Below are 21,608 nucleotides of genomic sequence, written 5' to 3' on the forward strand. Positions count from 1 at the left end.
TTACCATTTATTCATGTTAATTTGCCAACTCTTGGCTGTCAGTGTCCGTCTAAGGTAGTCTATGTGATTTCTAATGGCTTTATTAATGTTAATGCTTTAAAAATCAGATTTAAGACACTGATAAAAACTCTTTTTGGGTTGCCAGATTGTGAAAATTTTCTTTAGTAGGTTATGACCAAAAGCAAGTTATTAATAACTTATTATTGTGTATAACTGCAAATTTGATGGTTCATTAAAGAGCGTGAAGCTCATAAGTTAATGAATAGTTTGCCAACTTAGAAGTAATTATTCATTTGAATGCGTGAAGACCAGTCAGAGGGATTTTTCACAAACTGGCAACCCAAAACTTCTTATTACTGGCTTATACTTAATCAATAAAGCATTAAAGCAAATTGTAACAGTAGTTACAACTTCAGAGAGGTTGACTTATCAGAAAGTGACACCGAACTGAACATGCAGTAGGTCAGACTGGAGGCTGAAGTGTTAATCATGTGTCTTTCCCAAGAATTAGACGCCACTCGTTCAGTGCGTGCACGTCAGGGATTAAGCTTAAAAGACTTCTCTCGTCGGCCACACTCGGCATGTCTTGAGCGAATGTAGCCCTTAACTTCAGTAATTTTCGCGGACTATGGACATAATTTGTTACCTGCTAGTTATAGTTTTGCTCAACATTCAAGCGCATGAAACTTACTCTCAATGTTTACGCGGGTGCAGCTGTGTGGAAGACCGTTATGGAAGGTAAGGCCTGATTTCATGCAGTCCAGTCTTCACCAAGGCAGAGATATTTTTAACCTCTGTAACTGTGTCACTGGTTAATAAATTAAAGACACATGGGATAACTGAATTGCTCACATTTTCTCAAAAAGACGACAAGGTTTATCTGCAGGGGCTCGATTAAGGTTTAACTCTAATTTGTGGTCCTTCTAAATTGTGCTTATGAAGAATCAGGTTACACAACAGCCGAATGATCACTTAAACTCTTCCCTTTAACCGTAGGTCGCTCGTGTGTATGGAGGAGAGCGCGTTTGGGGCCATCCCACAGAACCTTCCAGATGATATGACCAAAATACGCATAGAAAAATCTCACTTCACAGAAATACCCAGGGGAGCATTCTCGCAAACGCCCGCCTTGGAGAACTTGTGGCTGAACTTCAATGACATCACAGTGATAAACTCAAAGGGTCTCGAGGGTTTGGGGAACTTAACCGAGCTCCGTCTGCAGGGGAACAAGCTGCGTTCAGTACCATGGACAGCGTTCGAGGACACGCCGGCCCTCAAGATCCTGGACCTGAAGCACAACCAGCTGGACGTCCTGCCGGAGCATGCGTTAAAATTTTTGCCAGGTCTGACTTACTTAGACTTATCCTTCAATCGGCTTACGGTCATATCGAAGGAGGTCTTCCAAAACTGGCCTCTCTACCAAAAACTGCAGAGCATGGAGGAGCGGGAGGCGACCACCTTCGTGCCGAACGTCGTCCTGGCGCTCCACGACAACGCGTGGCTTTGCGACTGCCGCCTGAAGGGCTTCGTGGAGTTCATCAGGTCCCTAAGCCCCCCGATTATACTGATGAACTCCTACTTGACTTGCTCAGGGCCGGACTTTAGGGCAGGCAAGTTCTTCCACGAGGTCGAGCTGCAGGCGTGCATGAAGCCTGTCGTCACCACCCCGTCCCCCAACATCAGCCTACCCCAGGGCGCAAACCTCACCCTGCGCTGCCTCGCCAAGGCCAGGCCAGACCCCGCGGTGTGGTGGACATATGGCCTGAAGATAATCAGAGGATTTCAGGGTAAGAGTGTGATGTCCAGAGCATGTCGCCCACACACCCAACCCGAGTGATATCTTGTGGTAAATTAGATACTTAAACACACATTTTAATCGCTGACCCGTACAAAGAAGAGAAGGGTTAAATCTGCATATTGGCATCACCACTGATTCTCACGATCTGCACAACGCCATCAGTGTTGATTAAGAGTGCTGGAGATTACAGTGCACTGCAGACTACCTAATGTCAGCCCTGTTGAGCTACTGTGTAATTAAGTAAACATCTGCGTCATTAGACTTAACCTTTAGAGTGGAGTGCTTACTAATAGTAACTAGTCCGTCATAAACAGAAAGCAGGTTGCTGCTTCTCCCACCAGTGTCTGCACTGCTGCCACTAACCCCAGCTCTGCTGCCAATATTCATCTCTCATTATGCTGCACTGAAACCAGAGTAGCTGACCAGAGGGCTTTTATACACATTTATACTTTATAATGACCCAAGTGTCCAAGTAGAAGTAAAAATAGTTATTAAAATAAGAAGGAGGACTAAAATACACACTTTCTAATACCCTTTATACGGTCTATGGCTTTACACTGGTTAATAAATGATCTATTAATGCTTATAGTTTATAAGCCATTCATATGAACTTTGAGGTCACTACAAAAAACTCTGGCACTGGCAAGTCATTAATAGTCAAGTCATTAATAAAATCATTTAAGTAGAGTAATGATGTCTAATGTCTAACTGCTAATGAGACAACAACTCTGCAGTTATAAGCATTAATAAGTAGTAACTAAAGGACTGGCTAATAAGCCAATGGCAGACGCTCATCAGTCATTTGTAATTTTAAATGTTAATAAGTATTAAAATTATTTGTAAAGTAACTCATTAACTCCGCACTTTTAAATGTTGATAAGTTGCTAGCAAAGGCATTTTGCTCTGGATACTCTGCAGCTGTTTTCTAGAAGGTCAGAGGTCACGCAGTCCATTGGAGCATCTTCCTGAGGAATTAAAGAGCTACGTGAATTCTGGCAACTCGGAATTCTTCTCCTGGTAATGGCCCATAATGGAAACCACTGAATGGAATGTAAATTTAGTTTTACTTTAAGTTACAAAACGTGATTTATTAAACAATAAAAGCCATTTGTAACAATTCATAAACTCTTCATAAAGGGTACCGAACGACTTGGATCAAGAGTAACTTGATGAGGAAAAGCAACTGCTGTCCTTTTCAGACTTTGTGGACATGACTGACATGGTCACACCACCTCCTGTTAGATAAACATTTAACTTTATGTGTGGACATGATATCCATTTACACAAACTGTGATTACTGTTGTTCACTATTTCTGACATTTAATTGAGTAATTGATGATGAAAATAACTGTATGTGTGTCTGGGTCATATTATTGTCCAGCCTTTCTCTTTAATTGGGACAAGCAGTTTAAATCATTGGTTTACCTGAACTTGGTGAAATAATTTGTGCACAACTGTGGAGAAATGGCTTAAGATAATTAACAAAATGAGATTTCCACCATGAGTGAAGCATGCCCCTTAAAATAACATTGGATATCCCTGTTTTCCTCCCAGAGTCTCAGGAAAGAGTGGATGAAGACACCATCAGATCCTTCCTGGTGATCCCCTCCCTCCACGCGGCTGACCACGGTGTCTACACCTGCACTGCTGTCAACTTCATTGGAAACTCCTCTGTCAGCATCCTCCTGGACGTCCGCTCTCCTGGTGGCTCCCAGTCATCACTCCTCCCCGGCATCCCGGCTGCACCTGCTGCTGGTGATGAAAACGTCTACATTGACATCCGCATCGCCAAGCAGACAGTGCGTGGCATCTCCATCGAGTGGTACGCCGCCTTGGACCGCCCGGCGGAAACCTGGTTCACCATCCACTTTGGCCGTGCGGATGATGATAAGAAAGAAATGATCTACATCGGCCCTGGGATTCACTCCTACTCCGTCTCTGATCTCATGCCTGCTACCAAGTATGAAATCTGTGTAACCCTTAAGAACCAGGCACCACGTGCTGGACAGTGCATTGTGTTTGTAACAGGAAGTGACATTACCGAGATGGAACAGAGGGAGAAGCTGATTCACATAGTGGTGATAGTTTTAGCCATGGTGCTGGCTGTGCCTATAGGTATGTATGCCTGCACCACTGACACTAAATTTGCCTGCCTGGAGGGTATCATGCAGTCCTGGAAGAACCGACGGAGAGAAAGCAGCCCGTCTGGGATGGAGCGGGAGAGGCAAGGCACCTTCGACAGCCTGCAGGCCGCCAGCGACGAGGGTCTGGTTAATAAAGATTCCAGCGAAGACAGGAAGGTGAGGAGGAGGTCAGATGACAGACTACATAAGGGCAAAGCTGATCACAGCAGACTCACAGCTGAACTATATTAAATTACTAGGAAAAGACCAGTGTCCATTCCTGTATCAGCTCTTTTTGTAAAATAGAATAAAGAGTAGATCTGCTGTACGACGCTGACTTTGATACTCGCATAAATATTCAGAGGAATGACCATATTGTCTGCCTTGGTTTTAATCTCATCTCTTCCTCTGTTCTAGGACGAGGAGTTTGTTGCAAAGATGTGAATGATGACCATTTTGTCAAGGGTGTAATTGAAGGATTTGCACCACTGTAAAGAATGTGCCGCTGTTTGTTTCTGTCTGAAATATGTTTGTCTTGTTGTCATAACACGTCTAAATGTCAGCCATCGCACATTTGAAATTACTGCTTTATTTGACGCCTTTGATTGATTTAACTGGAGGGGTGCTCACGATCACTGCTGATGAGTACACCTGATAAAAGTCTTTCAGTAGTAGGTGCTGACTCCATCTTCTGCTTTATCTGTATGTAATTGTGTTAGCACTTTGATATATTTTTTTGTGTATTTATATATGCTTTTATTAATCAGACTCATTTCATATTGGCTTACTCTTTTAGCTCAATGTTGTCAATGCAGTTGACATATTTTTACTGTAACACAATAGTGGATCTGGAACCAAATGGTGATGTGAAGTAATTGTGCACTGTGTCAGTAGACAATGTCTTTGTTAGATGTAGTTAAGCTAGTATACAGTATGGTACTATATATGTTGAGTTATGTTATTGTTCTTTTAAAAGTGCAAGAAGACACATCATGTATTGGTGGATTTTGGTAAAAACACTATATGAAATCTTTCAATTACGGCTTTTTATCCGAAATGAAATTGTGCATTCAATTGTGTGTGTGTGTGTGTGTGTGTGTGTATGTAAATGTGGGTGTGGGGGTCGTGCGTTATGCTGTGACAAACATCAAACAAGGCCACCAAACCTTAATTAATCATCTCTTTCATGTAATTTGTGAATATCAAGTGACACGTACTAAAATTGGATTTGAATTAAATTGTTTTGTCAGTGAAACAGCGTATTTTATATGAACTTTTTACCATTTATTATTGATGATTGATGTTGACAAATGAGATTAAAGGATGGGTTCACAGTTTCTCAGATCTGTCTTAAATCAACAGTCAGATACCCATGTAACATTGAAACAGGTTGTACTTCCTGTGATCGTTCCCCCTGTTCATACTGGCCATTAAAAGATTTCTTCTTGGTGTTCCTCCAGTGTAAATCCACAGTCCTCGTTAACGGCAAAAATGTAGTCTAGACTTTATCTAAGGCTTGTATGATGCTGCAACACTTTGAATCCATTCAGTGTTTTTGGTGCAGATTTCCTTCTTTCTGCCACCATCCCTCCACTGCAGCTCAACAAGGAATCACAAAACAAGAATCTCTATATGTGAAGTGTAAAGTTTCGTCAACATATGCTTAATCCCCTCCACTGCTCACTGTACATGCACGTCACAGTTCCTTGTCTCCCACTTCTGTGAACACAACACACAGCAGCCATGCGTCACACATGATCCGTGCTGCCCAGCCCAGACAGATGGCACTTCGGATATGCCTCGGCCAATGGCATTGTTCATTTGACATAATACCCAAACACTGGCATCGTCTCCAATATCCCCTCCTGCCGTCACTTTATGATCAGATCACACGCGCCCCCTCCTCCAACTCCATGTGTTGCCTCCTGTGATGCAAGGAGATCAGTTCACCCCCCCCCCCCTCCCTGTCTATTGAAGATCAGGGTTTTAAACGACGGGTTGAGATTGGCAGCTCTCATTTTCTGGCCCACAGACACATCTGCTTTCTTGCTTGTTCAGATGTGTTTATATGATTTGCGGGTGTGGGATTGATGCTGCTTTTTGTTGTAATCCTCATCCACGGTCTATGACACAAGACAATGTGAATTCTGTAAACACTCATTTTCAGCTGTTTCAACACAGAACACACATGAATTAAAGCTCTATTTGGGCTCATCTTATTTTTCTCCTTATGTACCCTGATGTTGCATAAAGCCGTGTATTATTTAAACACTACGCGATGTAACAGCTGCTGATCTCCTGAGCGGCAGTGTTCAAAGATCAGGGGTTAACCATGTGCACATAATACTTATTTTATTAGTTTTCTTACTCAGAAAGACAAGTATTTGACTTGCTGTTCAGAACCTCCATTGCTTCAAACACATCCCAGAGTTTTTGAAGCATGTGCGTAGCTTTCTTTCATTCTAAAGCATCAATGCTCTTTGCAACTTTTAACTCTGTAATCCTCTATCAAATAGCCCAGTAATCCTGGCTGCCTCTTACATGGCATAATGCATGATCATTTGGGCTGCTCCTCATATTCCCTCATTTCATTTCAGAGCATTAACAGCTTGCAACACTGAGAAGTTTTTGTGTTTATGTGTGTGATGATTTTGACCTAATATTTGGGTTTGCTTCCTCAAGAATCTTCAGGACTGCACTGACCTGAAAAAAACAGTACATTGCACATTTGTGGAAAAGCATGCATGAAGGTGTGTGCAAAATGTCACTGTGTTTAGGAGGCGGTTTTTACTTTGTCAGATAAAAACAAAAATAATCCCCAGAGTCGGCTCTGCGTCATCATAACCATGTGAAATGTGCCAGCTGAGGCTGCAGAAAGTTCGATGCCAGTCACACATCTTGTCAGTCCAAACTAGATCAGGGCAGATGGACTTTTGGTTTTTAGCCAAGGATGCAATATTGCACAAAGATGAACAAGTTGGTCCTTGGATTAGAGAATGTAATCTGCAAATTTCATGTTTTATGTAACTTTGAAATAGTGTGCATGTTTGCTCATGATGTCTACACAAATACCCAGTGAGTGGTTCAGTGTAACTTCATAATTGGTAGTGCTCACATTGATATTGGAGCTAAGGAGAGCAAAGGGCTTGTATCAGGATAATATATTACATATTTGCAGAACATCTGTTGAGGTTTTACTAAAAACAACAGCAAATGTAATATTGTTGTGTAAGGCCTTCTTCATACATCTCTTTCTAACTCCCATAATATACATTTTATCATTGTTCTTCATAGCTGTTATTCAGTATTTGGATACACTGCTTTCTTCATATTGTTCTTTTTTTTTTTTTTAGCTTAGCACATGCTGCACCAACTTCTTTCATCTCCTTTGTCTGCAGGGAGGAACTCTCTTGAGGCCATAAAAGCTTCAATTTTAGTCAGTATCATTTTGTTTGGGAACAGTGACCCTCTTTGTCTTTCACCCGGGGGGCTGCGGTCAGGCAGCTTCTCCTTTAACTCCAGAAGGGGGCAGGAGAGTATATTTGCGGGCTCATTAGGGAGGTGTTGGTCTTAAGCTAATGGTAACTAAGCTGTTTCTCTGTGTTTCACAGTGTCTTCAAGGCTACAGTCTAATGATCTGAGTGTCTTGGACTCTGTGTGTTGTAATCCTGGACCGTTTTAGCTGGTTGGGACCAGATAGACCACACTGGCAGCTGGAACATCTGCAGAATCAAATAAACTCTAAAATAAGTTTCAAAATGCATAATTCAATAATCAAACTGCATATTCATCTAAATTTAAATTCTGTGCTGGAAAGTGTTTAACTACATTTAGTCAAGTCCTGTTCAGAAGTACAATTATGAGGAACTTGTATTTGAGTATTTTAATTTTATGGTACGTAATACTCTTTAATTACTTTTATTAAGACACTCTACATGCAGTAATGAGTACTTCTACTTTTCAATGCAGTACTCTAGTAGTTTCATAGTGTGGTATTACAACTTTTACATAAGGACAATGATCTAAATACTTCTTCCACCACTGGTGAAATTACAAATGATGTGATTTTATTCTTAGTAAAATCCTGTTTTGCCAAAAAAGACACAAACTGAAACAGACAAACCATCAAATGTACAGTAGTAAACAAATGAAACACGAATCAGAAAATAAACATGTTGTGATTGCTGCAAAACGGGGCTCGACACGGTGCTTTACACCTGCGCAGTTGGATTAAAGGTCTTCCTAACGTGATCACTTTGGTTCCCTTCCATCGGCTGATCTCTTTAGTCAGTTCAAGTGTCATGAAATCTCTTGTAAGGAGCTTGGTTGCATCCCAAATAAACAGTCTCGCTTGTTGAAATCCGAACGACTTCATTCCCGACAAGGGATCTGGGTTGAGGATCTTAAAGCCACTAGTGTGTCAACAAATGGTTCAAAAGGTGGAATTTATCTGTTACAAAAGGACACAGAAACTTCAGCCAGAAACAAACAATGAATGGTCATGAATTGAAAACATGATGTGAATGATGAGACACATGACGGGAAATTTTCACATGTGACAAATGACATTATTGAGACACGGGGAGTTAAACAGTTACCTGTTTCAGTGTATTTAACCTTTCCGAAAACACACAAACATGCACACACACACACTGATGCACAAACACACCCACACACAAACGCATTCACGCACACACACACACACACACACACACACACACACACACACACACACACACACACACAAACAGTCATGTTTCCATCACTTTTGGGGAGATGTCATAGACCTCTATTTATTTCTTGGGGACTTACCTAACCCTAGCCCCCCCAACCCTAACCCTAACCCCCCCCCCCCCCGCCTGACCCTGACCCTAACCTAAACTTAACCTTAACCCAAGACTTCACCTTACAATTTACTGGTTTGCATAATGAGGACTTGCATTTTGTCTCCATAAGGAAGGCGAGTCCACAAAATGTGTAAACAGATTTATGTCCCCACAACGTGAGTAATACACAACCATAAACACACAAACACACGCACACACACACACACACACACACACACACACACACACACACACACGCACACACTAAAAAACAAAGCACTATTAATGATTGAGTTTCATGGTTCATTCTTAAGCTTCGGAAACATCACCCTCCAAAATCTAACCTCAAGGTCCATTTAGTGGCTATTCTGGAGCTCAGTCATATGATCTTCATCATCCTCAGATGAAGTCTGCACAGTTGTCGAACATGTTCAATATTCCAATTTAAAAAATCCATTTGTCTAGATCTAGAAGATCATAAGCTTCTGTGAAATTTGGTCTTCATTCCCACGAAAACTTGGCAGACTGGATCTGCTGCATGAAAGCTCCACGGCTGCTACTAAACGGACCTTATAATGAGATTATTTTGAGGGGCCCTAGTGATGTTTCATCATCCTCTTCTGCTCCAGTTTCATCTTGAGCTCTGAAACCAGCGCTTTGTTCACAGTGTCCTGTCTGGTTATCACTGGCTTCTTTTTAGGTTTGGGTGCCACTGTTGCTGAGACAGTAGGTATCGCCCTCTGCCTCTCCCCTGGGAGGTAGGGTGGTGGTGGAGGGGGCAGACATGGAGCGGAAGGCGGCGGGGGCGGCGGCGGCCAGTGTCTCACAACATTGTTGACATTGTTATTATAGTTGACATTCTCCACAATGACCTCCGGCTCCCGCTCTTCCTCTTCTACTCTGAATCTCTCTCCGGGAGTTTCGGGTTTCTTGAAGGGGTTTTTGAAGTTCCAGGCATGCTGGTTCCGTGGCCTCCTCCTTACGCGGCGGTTCGGCAGGATCCGGTTGGACTTTTTGTTGCGCATGAATGTTGCAGTGGAGATGACGACTGTGACTATGACCATCAGACTAATGACACCAGCAAGCATGCCTAGGATTTGCAAAGGCTTGTTTTTACTCTGCATCAAAAATGATCCCAAAGGCCCCCCACTGAGTTGGGTCTGTAAAAGAGCACAGGGAGAGTTCACATCCATGGGAGTGAAGTCATAGTCTGTCACACAATGATAAACTTCTAAATATTGTCCTGTGTGTGTGCTGTAGTACTGCATGTATTCATCATTTGAATCTCTCCAGAAATAAATTACTGCCATAATACTGTTTGTATACAAACTAGTTATTTTTCCGTGTCCTGTTGGATGTCTTGCAGATGAAGCACACTAAAAAGAATGATTATGCTTTTTAATTCATTGTTTTATTGGTTTAGATTTTGTCAAGACAAGATCAGAGAGGTTGAGTGGGAAACCCACAGCGGAGACCATCCAGCATCTGACAACGAACCTATGAACTGATGTGAAAATGAAAAACCAGAAATATTTTTGTTTGTGGTGTCACAATGTGAGCATAGGCGGGGGAAAAAAACATGGGAACATGTTGAGGGGGACAGTCTATATTGTGCTCCTGTACTCTTTTACAGACACAGCCTTGTTCTACCACAAAATCCTTTTCAAATGAATTGCCACAAATTCTTGGTACCACAGAGTAAAAACAACAGCTCTATTGTGCCGATGATCTCAAGGCAAGCTTCATTTATGACACAGGCCTCCTTATAATCTTTCTGATCTTGCCCTGAGATTGTATACGGGACTTTTTCACAGAGTTCCAGTATATAAGAGTTGAAATGAAGATTGTCAGTGAAATGGCGAAGGTGACAACGGTCAAACAAATCCCGAACACAGCCCCTGGACGTTTCCTGAGGCCCAAGAAGTATGAGAAAAATCTGGATTTGACCTGAAAACATGACAATTGCATTTGTGTGAGTTTTTTTGAGACTGCAAAGGTTTGACTGCTGTCCAAGCGAATAGCTGATGTGATTTGTTCTGCAGAAAAGCTGCACTCCACATACAAACTGATCAGATTTTTCAACACTTAATCTGAATGTAAACTGATACTAGGGAGTAATTAAACAAATAATTATTTACAGTTTAATTGCAGCTCCACTATTTCCAGCCAACCACTTGGTTCAGGACTTTCACTGATTTCACTGAGTAGAACAAAGCCATTCTTTATGTTCTGCAGTGCAGTAAAAATAGTTTTATCCTGTATTCTTGCAGTCAATTTGATTGCGTTGTCACCATAAAGGAATTATGAAGGCTAATTAGCTGTACATAAACAGAATTTCTTGGAGACATGGTTGCACACCACTACTCATCTACTTTGTTGCGACTTACAGCTTCAGTGATGTCGATCTTGACAACTGCAGTGGTGCTGAATGACGGCTGGCCTCGGTCCCGGGCCTGCACCACCAGGGACCAGGTGCAGTCTCTCTGCTTGGTGATGTTCTGAATGATGGCCATTGACTTGATGTAGGACTTCAGCATGATCTCCCCCGTGTCAGCGTTAATGTCAAAGATGTTATTGTCTGGCTCAGCCTTCATGATGGCATACTCAATAACATTATTGGGCACTTCTGCATCATCGTCTACAGCCTGTGAAGATGTGGATGAAAACAAAATGGTACTGACATTATTCTCAAGTTTCACTTTGTCTGACGTACTAAATCATAAAAGAACAATTACCTCGATTTTCACCGGTGCTCCAATCACCATAGTAGTCTCGAGGAAGTTGTCATTGAATGCAGGTGGGTGGTCGTTCAGGTCTAAGACAGTCACAAAGACCTCAGCCAGGCTGTACTTCCCCTCTGAGTCCTCCGCCTTCACATAGAAGTTATACTTGGACCTCACCTCCGCATCCAGGCTCGCCCACGGCTGGGTATAAATGATCCCAGATGCAGGCTGAATCAGGAACCTGTAAATGGTTACGAGATTTAGGAAAAATAATTCAGATTTACCATATGAATGCCACATCTCTCCATAGTCTTGTGAACATATTAAACTCAAGACCGCCTTTGTGGAGGCACGGGTAGAATGTCAGACTCTCGTCTAGGTTGTCTTATTCACTGTGGGGGTTTGGGCCTTTACATTTGCTATTAATAAGGCTACTAATAGCCCTAACCTAAATTCGATGGGTCAAAACTTTAGAGACAATTTTTGCTTTTTCAAGATGAGTAGATTGAATTACTCCTGGAAGGCGCAAAGGTTTACAAAGAATTGCAGTAACTTTTCCATCCAGATATTTTTGCAACACTTGAAACATAAAAGCAATAGAAATATCTTATTTGCTTTTTTTTATTTTCTAGGACTAGCTTTGCAGACAGACTGGATGAAGCGGGAAACTGCCCTGGCCGTCTTCAAAATTCAACAGTCTACCTGCCAGCACATTTAAATGTAGTTGTTTTTATGTGTTTAAGTTTTACAACAACAGTCTGTGGTTTCACAGGGAGTCACGTGCTGACAAACAGCAGTTGGCGTCAGTGACTTGTCTTGTTCAGGGTTGAGGTTGCCAGCAACTCGTGGAAACGGCACAGATGTAGCATACCGGGCAGATGGCTAAACTGCTGTCCCTCAAAAGCAGCCACAGCACCTAAGTCCTGCAAATAGTCATATTTAGATTTCTGTGAACAAACAGTGCTAAGCTAGGCCAAGCACCTGATGACCAGCTCCAGACTTAACACACAGACATAAGAGTGTCAGTCTAACTTTCAAGAAGAGAGCAAATACTTGTATTTCCCAAAATGCTGAACTATGCCTTTCAAGTATCAGCCTATTGCCCGATTCCAATTGACTTTAGTCATTTAAGATTGAACTGTTAACATGCAGAGCAAGAGTGGAGTTAGACTGTTTCCCTCACTGACTTGTTCAGCTGCCCAACAGTGACTCTGCGGTGCAAAGCAGTCAGAAGCACAGAGCGGTCTATTTTCCCCTCCAATCCCATTAGAGGATTAACAAAGACAGAGGGTGAGCAGGCAAAGATCACGACTGCATGATCCTGTACACTCAAGTATTCTACAAGATATTATAAAAAAAAGGTGTTATGTCAGAAATGTAGAAATGTTTTGCTTCATGACAAAGCTCAAAGAGGCATTTTGGAGACATCTGAGGTGACGCCGTTTCCAAATGGTTTTGACCAAATAAGTCAAGATAAAAGTGTTCCAAATCTCTCTCCACTGCTTATTTTGGAAATCCTGGATTGTCATGTGACATCACATATCTCCTCTAATTCAGCGCTACAGAGCTCAAAATCTGTACTGAGAGGTCAAAGAATAGTTTCTACCTACATTTCATCAGACAAAGCAAGTGGTTTATTGGGAACAGATTCAACATGTCCTCACTGACAGACATCTGTCTGTTTACAGTGGCGCTGCACATTACAGGCTCATATTTCCTTTGCTTTACTGTTCTAAATGTTTCCAAATCCAGGTCCTTTGGTCCTCTAAGGCATGCAGATAGAAATGTGATTAAAAAAAATAGACAATTCTTAAAACTATTACAGTCACAGTGCTGAGATGGCACTGACTTTGTAGGTCATATTCCAGACTATCTGTAGTGATCTGAAAGGAAAGGCAAGCTGTGGGTACACTGTGTGTTATAATCACAAAGAGAGAACAGTGAGCCTTTTTCTCAGAGGTTAGACTTCCACTGGAAATCTAATAAAAAATGAGTTCAGAGTAAATACCAGCAAATCCTCTGAGGGACTACAGTGCTTAGGTGCAATAGAAAGAACTAAGTTCTAATATGAAAAACAAGTCTGCTGTGAAAATTCTGTGCAGCTTTCAGACAGATGTGTTTTCGCTGTAGTTTGTTTTCATATTATAATAATAGGGTGGTCTACAATTAAAATGTCACATTCAGGCTCAAATTCAATTTCCGCAATGTAATTAAACTATGTCCTTGAGAGAAGAATCCAGAGAAGTATGCCTTACATGTTCTTTATGAACACTGTTTTTCTACTGCTGAGCATTCAGGGCCAAGCATTGATAACTAAACATAAGTCATGGAATATGTGGAGGTGTATTGTGGTTGAGATATTATGTCTAGATAGAAAATAGTGTTATGAAAAGGATAGGAACTTAAAGGACATGCTGAGTCACCTTTCTTTCTATCCTCCTGGCAAAACTCAGTTTGAGTTACATTCTCATACTCACAAGTCAGCCCCTGATCCGTAGATAGAGAACTTCACTTCACCCCACCGTCCTGAGTCTGGGTCTGTTGCCTGTAGATAAACAGGGAAAAAAAAAGTTAGGAGTTTGGTTGCAGCACTTGCATAAATTAGGTCAGTTCAACGTAACTTTCAGTCAGAATAATCTGCGATTCCTCTTTAGGAGTTTTAGTGCAATGCGTGGCTCAGTAAGCTAAGGCATATTCCTCCATTTCCTGGCATTATTTTGGGTTCAAGCCGGGCTTCTCTTTGCTTTCAACCTCATGACTCAGATAAACCTCAAAATATTGTTGTTAGATTTGTTTGTATATATGAAGAGAATGAGAGAAGCAGAAACTGTCTGCCACCATGGACTCAGTTAACTGAATGAATCTGTGCTGGATTGGAACATGATGTTATAGGGGTCAGCTATATAAAGACTGATTTTTGATGTCATAGGAACATCATCATCATCATGGGTGTCAGCTAATCTGTCTGTCTGTCGCTGCAGGGATGCCTGTTCGCTGTCTCCATGTGTCCAAGGTCACTTGTTGGCTGTTCTCTTATCTGATTGAAATTGCCTGGGATCAAGGAAATGAGCCTCTGTGGTGTTCACGCAAGGGCAGGATTTATTAGCGAGCCTCCCTGTTGCTTTGAGCCTCTGCAGGGCTCATATGAACTGACAAGGGCAAAGGATGAGATAATCCAAAAAAAAAAACTGTCTATCTATCTATCTATCTATCTATCTATCTATCTATCTATCTATGTAAACATGGCTTCGTGTTATTTCTGCACATATTTTTGTGTTGCAGCTGCATGTGCTACTAAGCATTAGGAAAAAAAATCTGGGAATCTGGTGTTACACAACAAAATGAAAGTGATAGCCATCTGGCAGCTTACCTCGCCTAGCTTTTATCTACATATTTTCACATATTATCCCAACCCCCATCGCCCAAAAAGTCTACATTTAGGGAATTAATGGCTCTCTTGGGCATTTTGTTCAAATCAGCATTCCTCTTTAGCTCAGAGTGACGTACATTGGTGATGGCATGTATTTTTAGACAGGATGAAGGCTCGCTCACCGTGACTGACACCACATTGGAGCCACCGGGTGAGTTTTCTGGAATTCTGGCGATGTAGTAATCTGAGGAGAATTTGGGAGCGTTGTCATTGGTGTCCAGGAGATGAATGACAATGTCCGCTGTGGCACTGAATCTCTCAGGTGTATCGATCTCAACTGCAAGTAGCTAAAGAGGTGAGAGATTAGACATAAATCAGTGAAAAGGAGCAATATGGAACAAATGCAGGTGCCATTTATGGAGAAATATGTGCATTTGTGATGTTTAATCCCATTTTAGTCTGTGGTGCGCAATGGATTAACCTTGTATGTGAGAAAATGGTGTTTCTCATAGTCCATGGCAGCAGAGTCTTCCACTAAGATTGTGACTTGGGCCTCATTGAGTACAGTCTGAGGGACGACTCGCAGCATCCTTCCTGGTCCAATCAGTCTCAGATTGAATTTAGCATTTGCACCCTGCAGGAGCACAACACACATCATCATTAGTGAAAATGACAGTTGTTACATTATACTGAACAGCCATGAACCTATTTATAGTAATCTGCATTTGTTGCAAATAGACATAGATCATAATCCATGTAGTATATAGTCCATCCAATCAATATAAAAGCTTTCTTTTCATTATTACTGTAATGTATGAGAAATCAATAGGAAATCAGCGGCAGCGGTAATATTCTTGGTGAAACATAATATCACTGTACAGAGAGAACTTGCCCTGATGTTGTAACAGTATTAACAGAAAATACATTTGGTGAACGTCAGCCATTTGGACGAGGCTCATGCAGGGAGCTGGAATCACAAAGAGACTTGCATAAGCTGACAAATGGCATAGTTAGGGAGTACCTTTTAATTTGTGCTGGTTTGCTTTCAAATTCATACAATTTTAAAAGGATTACCTGTGATAATAGCAGGCTTACAGTCATTTCATAGACAGAAAGGCAGACACCAGCCTGAACACAGCTTTGTGGCACGATGAATGCTGATTAAATCAGTTTCTCGTTAGATAACAATGTAATTTGGTCAGAAAATGAGTGTTATTACATAATAAAAATCAGTGTCCCTCTCTCCTGGATAGCTGAGGCAGCTTTCAATGGCAATAACACTGTATCAGTGCTAAAAGTTGATACCTGCTCAGTAAAAGATCACTGAAAATATGGAATATTTTTTATGCTGATCACAGTCAAATAAGGATAATAACAGTCTCCCCAACCTGATCGGAGTCATTGACGGTGATTTTCAGCCCCCGGAGTATCTCTCCCTCCGGTGGATGCTCATACATGGTCAACTCAAACATGTTCTGTGGGCCGTTTTCTCCGTAGAAAGTAGGTGGATTATTGTTCAGGTCCACCACACGGATCACCACTGTGGTCACCCCGTAGTCCAGGAGTCTACCTTCAGGACTCACCTCTGATGCCTGGAAACAGGGGGTAAAAGTCATGCTGGTCAGCCCACGTTTATCATTCATGTAGTCAGTAGATGAGCCTGTGGGATAATTTATGCACCAGTTTGACCAGGCATTTACTGTGCTTTTATATGATAGGCTGTATAATCTATCTGTCCCTTATGAATATCCTGTATTCATATACAAATGGGTACTCTCTCTCGCAGCTGACAGGGGGATTCAGGCTGTGCTTGGCATGAAGACTTAACCACAACTTACCTTGACTTTTATGTTAAAGACTTCTCTCTTCAGATAAACGGGGAGAGTCAGCAGGGTGATGCAACCACTTGTCTTATTTATGTGAAAAACACCATCGTCCCCTGGCGAGAGAACAGACCTTTGAGCACTTTTCCTTTTTTCAACAATCATTCTAATCTTCTTGGCGTGAACCGCTTACCGTCGTCAAAGGAATAACGGACTGGGTTTGGGTTTCCCACATCACCATCTTTGGCTGAAACTGTGAATATTTCAGATCCCTGTGGGAAAAATCATCAGAAATGTTAAATAAATAGTGAAGCAAGCTTGATAATTACTTGTGGAAGTTTAGATAACCAGGATACATCACTAACCTTCTACACAGCTATGAAATACACTGTAAGTATTCATATTTTCTCCTGGAACTCACACTTGATATATTTAAATACCATATTTTTTCTGCCAATAAACGCTCACTCCTAAGATGATGTAACTCAGGATTTGGTTGCATCACATTGTCAAAGCTGGAATTTTAATCCAGTCACCCTGTGGCTGGTGCACAGCTCAAAACATACCACCAAAATCTACTCAGCACCTGAACTCCACTGAGTCTTCAAAGATACGCTGAAATGTCAGCATCCTAATTACGGCCTTTTGGATGAAAGTCAGAATGTGTAATCTCTCTTCTATGATGTGATACTGCAGTGACATTTTGTTACTGAGGAGATAATGTGGCTTTCACCTGCTGTGAGAAAGGCTAAGAAGAGGGCAGCACGGGCATTACTGTAAAGGCCAGCAATTAAACCTGTGTGATATGAGATAATGCCGGCTTGGGTTCAGGGCTCTGTTGTTGGTTCTTGTTCATACTGTGAGTATATAAGTAAATGTTTAATGACTTGAGCAATGATTATTAGTTGTACAAAATCTCATGTTTACAGTCAAAGCAGAATCTCACTGAAGGACGTTTTCATACTCACCGGCACAGAGATTTCATAAACGTAGCCAAAATACGGTGTTCCAATAAAAGATGGCGGAGTGTCCTGTGCATCGATCACATTGATGGTCAGGGTAGCAGATGATGACATGAACTGCTCTTTGCCGTTCAAATTACCACCACCATCCTGAGACAAAAGCAGTTGAAGCAGTTAAAATTTAAATCTCCAAACAGAAAATCTGTAAATGAGTTTTTATCCATAGTTATGTTTATTGTTTTTAATATGTCTAAAGTCTTATTAATACATGTGAAAGTTTAAATGTAATTTAAACTGGGAGAACTTTACAGCTGGTAAGATATTTCCTGACTCATAAAACTTTTTCAAGGCTGATGTTTAAAGTATTTGTGACACCTGCATTGTTTACATCCTTGTATGTTACTAAGTCTTCTTCTTCTCTGCCTTTTGCAGGCACATTGCTACGTTTCCTGGCTAGTGCAACAAGTGGTCAAAAAATCCACAAGGTTCCTTTAAATTGAAAATGTAAGCACACTCTAGCATTGCAGAAACATTGATGAGTTTTAATAAACCCATTACCTTCGCAATGACAGTGACAAAGTGTGTCTTTGTTTTCTCATAGTCCAACATTTCCCCAGATTTGATTCGGAGGACACCGCTATGTCTGTCGATGGTAAACAAAGTGGACTGAGGATTCTGTAACAGAGAACAGGACAAAAACAGGATTTTAAAAGCACACACACACACACACACACACACACACACACACACACACACACACATAAAGTCACATTTAGTAAAAGCCTGTCACTGAAACCCTTAAACCCCATTTACAACCACTCACGTGAGATATCATGGAGTGGTCAGATGGCTGCATAAAAACACTCAGTAGCCACTTGAATTAGGCCACATCTTGTATAAAGTCTATCTCTTTGTCCATCTGGATGTAAAGAGCCCATATGCTCAAGGACAGGGCAGGCAGGTGAAAGCTGCTGTGTCCAGATGTGCACTGCCTGACTCGTCACTGTCACTGCCGGCCAGCTGTTCTTTGGTCCTAATAGTCCAAAGTGCAAACTAACATCCAGTGCCACCCCCCAGCCAAAGCAGCACTCTAAGCCTCCAATACCTGACACAAATGTAATTGTGATTTAATCCCCTTTCTCGTAACTATACCAGCATATTCAGGCACATGCACAGATGCACACAAGCATTGGAGAATCTAGCTGATGTTAGCCTTGTTATCAGTAGATCTATATATTATTTATGTCAAATGCAGATTAATTTACCAGTTTCAGTTTAATATTAGGAGCATTTAAAAAAACATTTGTGCTTATTTCTTATTTACATATTGTATTCATTTGTTTTTGCAGAAGTCAGGGTGGATGGGATGTGAGAGGGAGCTGCTGAGTGATACCTGGAGGTAGTAGGTTACTGAGCCACCTGAGCCTGTGTCCCTGTCCACTGCCTCGGCTTTGTAGATGCTGCTGCCAGACTCAGTTGTCTGAAATATGCAACACAGAAAGCACTTCAGGTCACAACATATGGGGCTTGATACATGATGCAACACAAATTTACTTTTCATATTTTTACAGTCCTATTCAGCCTTTTAATGTGGAGGGACTTGCAGACACTTGCACAAGCATAAAGAATACACTTATGTATTAACTTACTTCAAGTATGTCAATGATCGCCGGCATGTTTTGGAATTCAGGTTTTTCATCATTTGCATCCATCACAAATATTGTGACTCTTTCCACAACCTAAAATAGAAGAAGTAGCAAAGAAGAAGAAGAAGACAGAAAACATATTTATTTTAGTTTGATTCATTAAAGGGGATGGCATTAAATGGCATGATCACTTATTAAACTAGGTGTTGATACCTTGCTTTGCCCATCTGTGATGCTGACAAGAACATCTATAGAATCTTGTTTCTGAGCAGAGGTGGAAACAAAGTTAGTATGAAGACACACATGATGAAAAGATTACATGTTAAAACTTTAAATCCTTAGTCCACTCAGGCCTCTGTTGAATTTACCTCTCTGTCCAGCTCTTCCACTAATGTGATGTTTCCGGATACAGGGTCAACCCTGAAGTATTCTTTTGAGCCTGGGTCAAAGGAAAGGCCATACCTCACCTCCTGGCCTTCAGGGTCTGTGCCATTGAGACAATAGATCTGTGTGCCTGAGGAAAAACGTTCTAATTCAGTGAAATTAGCCTCAGCTGTGTGAAAACCTTTGCTTTAGACAGCTCGTGTATGTGTATTTCTTTTCTAGATCATACACTTAAGAGTAAAAGAACACTTAATAAAACTGGTACCCAAATGCATAATTAACCAGCGTCTGACCACCAGTCCAGGTTTGGTCAAAATTGCTGTGGAACAAACAAGTCTGAGACACAGCAGGCAGCAGTATAGTAAGTACACTGACTGACGGAAGGTGTGGAGGGACAGCTGCACCATGTTCACAGCCAGGAGACTGTCCCTCACATCAACAGGTGGCACCAGCAGATGACCACGTTAGTGTGAGGATGTGTACATGCCACATAACATCTGTTCACCTATCAAAGACAATTTACCATCCTGGACTCTCAGATATTGGCAACTAAAACGTGCCATTTTGTTGCTCCAGCAGCCTATTAGCTGTCCACGCTAAATGTGCTGTATGTCAGAGGTTGACCTCACCGACAGGTGTGTCCTCTGAAAGGCTGAACAGTGCCAGGTTCCCGTTGTGGCTGTAGGGTCCATTGTCATAGAAATAGGGTGCAAAGTCTGCTTGTGCTGAGGACAGAGGCACGAAACCAGCATTGAATGACTATGAAAACTATGTTTAAAAGAAGAAAATAACATTCTGTCACAGTTTGAAAGTTGAATTGATAACTTATAAAAACACAACATTAATCAGTTTAGTAACTCTGCAGCAGTCTTACTGGCCTGGTATGAGCAGTATCTCATGGTAGCCAGTGTTTGCTAAGCCAGCCTTTTGCCGCTGTTACACTATGATTTAATGTCTACCATTGTTTCGTAATTGTCACTGGCGGCTTGTTCATCTACACAGTGCCTACGCCCCCTGCTTTCTGTGTATCTTTGACAGGGATTAGAGGTGAGTTACGTCAACCTAAGCTACCTTCTCTATACATAGACCTGAGATCTCTGGTGGTAGAAATAATACTGCTTTTATTTATAATATCATGGTCTGTTTGGATGAATACTGTTTTTTTTCCAAAAGAAAACCTATATTGATTTCACATTACTTTTGAAACCAAATTTTATAAATCAAACAAATCAATTAGTATCATAGTTACCCAAAGTATAAACTGACTTTCACCTACAAGAGAAAGTAACCATGTTGGGCAAGAACATGAATGAACTGAAAACAGAGTAGAATTCAGGTATAAACTGAGAAAATCCTCAACCCAGGGGCTGTCAAAGGCATCTGAACAGTATTCACAGTCTGATCACAGCAACACATCAACTGTAAGAAGAGAATTAAGATGTGGAACTCACCAAAGCAGGCATGCACAAAAACAAAAACCAGAGGCAAATGTGATATCTTTACATTCTTCATCCTAAAGAATGAAGTCATGAAACTGCAACATGAAGACGGCTCCGTCGGGAGTCCTGTGCACGAGATGCAGCTCTTAAGGTGTTTGTGGGCTACTGGAGAAGGCTAAAGGCAGATACTCACATGCTAATCCAATGACTCATCTTAAGAGTTACTGCTGGGCCGCCTCAGTCCAACTGGGCTTCTTCAACCACCAATCCACAGGAGATGGCTCTGTCAGCACGGCAGACAAAGCAGGACTTACCACAACTTTGCAGATGATGGACAGGTATACATTACATTTCTGATGATTTCTTAATACCGTAACAGAAGAGATGCTTGTGTATGAAGGTATGAAAGCTAAACTGTCAAACGCTATGCATGTCATGCAGTCTGATACAAATACTGTATTTGCAATAATTTCATTACATTGAAAATGTTGCTATCAGGATGTAAACTTGCATA

General features: G+C 41.4%; 2 protein-coding genes across 4 annotated transcripts; one reads left to right on the plus strand and one right to left on the minus strand.

Annotated features, from left to right (window-relative positions):
• Window positions 1-568: 568 nt before the first annotated feature.
• Window positions 569-5,258, plus strand: lrit2 (leucine-rich repeat, immunoglobulin-like and transmembrane domains 2). Of its 2 annotated transcripts, XM_076743264.1 has the most exons (4): window positions 569-738; window positions 997-1,787; window positions 3,353-4,098; window positions 4,339-5,258. In XM_076743264.1, the coding sequence occupies exons 1-4, from the start codon at window positions 629-631 to the stop codon at window positions 4,363-4,365; spliced, it is 1,674 nt and encodes a 557-aa protein (XP_076599379.1). In that variant the 5' UTR covers window positions 569-628; the 3' UTR covers window positions 4,366-5,258. The 2 variants fall into 2 exon arrangements, with proteins under 2 accessions (XP_076599379.1, XP_076599378.1); XM_076743263.1 differs by having other exon boundaries at window positions 3,353-5,258.
• A 2,751-nt stretch (window positions 5,259-8,009) lies between these two features.
• On the minus strand, window positions 8,010-21,244 carry cdhr1a (cadherin-related family member 1a). 2 transcript variants are annotated; one of them, XM_076743137.1, is made up of 17 exons: window positions 21,107-21,244; window positions 20,285-20,380; window positions 19,640-19,785; window positions 19,485-19,535; window positions 19,275-19,364; window positions 19,019-19,105; window positions 18,184-18,300; window positions 17,632-17,775; window positions 16,857-16,935; window positions 16,679-16,779; window positions 16,229-16,432; window positions 15,322-15,474; window positions 15,023-15,187; window positions 13,948-14,015; window positions 11,483-11,711; window positions 11,135-11,392; window positions 8,010-9,907 (listed from the first exon to the last, which is right to left on the minus strand). In XM_076743137.1, exons 1-17 carry the CDS (start codon window positions 21,183-21,185, stop codon window positions 9,344-9,346), a joined length of 2,631 nt encoding a protein of 876 aa, XP_076599252.1. In that variant the 5' UTR covers window positions 21,186-21,244; the 3' UTR covers window positions 8,010-9,343. The 2 variants fall into 2 exon arrangements, with proteins under 2 accessions (XP_076599252.1, XP_076599254.1); XM_076743139.1 differs by having other exon boundaries at window positions 9,797-10,694.
• Window positions 21,245-21,608: the final 364 nt, after the last annotated feature.

The sequence above is a fragment of the Chaetodon auriga genome, chromosome 11 (genome assembly GCF_051107435.1).
Source record: "Chaetodon auriga isolate fChaAug3 chromosome 11, fChaAug3.hap1, whole genome shotgun sequence".
Classification (NCBI taxonomy): domain Eukaryota; kingdom Metazoa; phylum Chordata; class Actinopteri; order Chaetodontiformes; family Chaetodontidae; genus Chaetodon; species Chaetodon auriga.

Coding starts and splice junctions, on each gene's coding strand:
- lrit2 (XM_076743263.1), top strand. CDS start 629: ATGGACATAATTTGTTACCTGCTAGTTATAGTTTTGCTCAACATTCAA. Junction 739..996: donor GTGGAAGACCGTTATGGAAG/GTAAGGCCTGAT, acceptor CTTTAACCGTAG/GTCGCTCGTGTGTATGGAGG. Junction 1,788..3,352: donor GATAATCAGAGGATTTCAGG/GTAAGAGTGTGA, acceptor TTTTCCTCCCAG/AGTCTCAGGAAAGAGTGGAT.
- cdhr1a (XM_076743137.1), bottom strand. CDS start 21,185: ATGACTTCATTCTTTAGGATGAAGAATGTAAAGATATCACATTTGCCT. Junction 19,536..19,639: donor TGGAAGAGCTGGACAGAGAG/GTAAATTCAACA, acceptor ACCTCTGCTCAG/AAACAAGATTCTATAGATGT. Junction 16,936..17,631: donor TTTATGAAATCTCTGTGCCG/GTGAGTATGAAA, acceptor TTTTTCCCACAG/GGATCTGAAATATTCACAGT.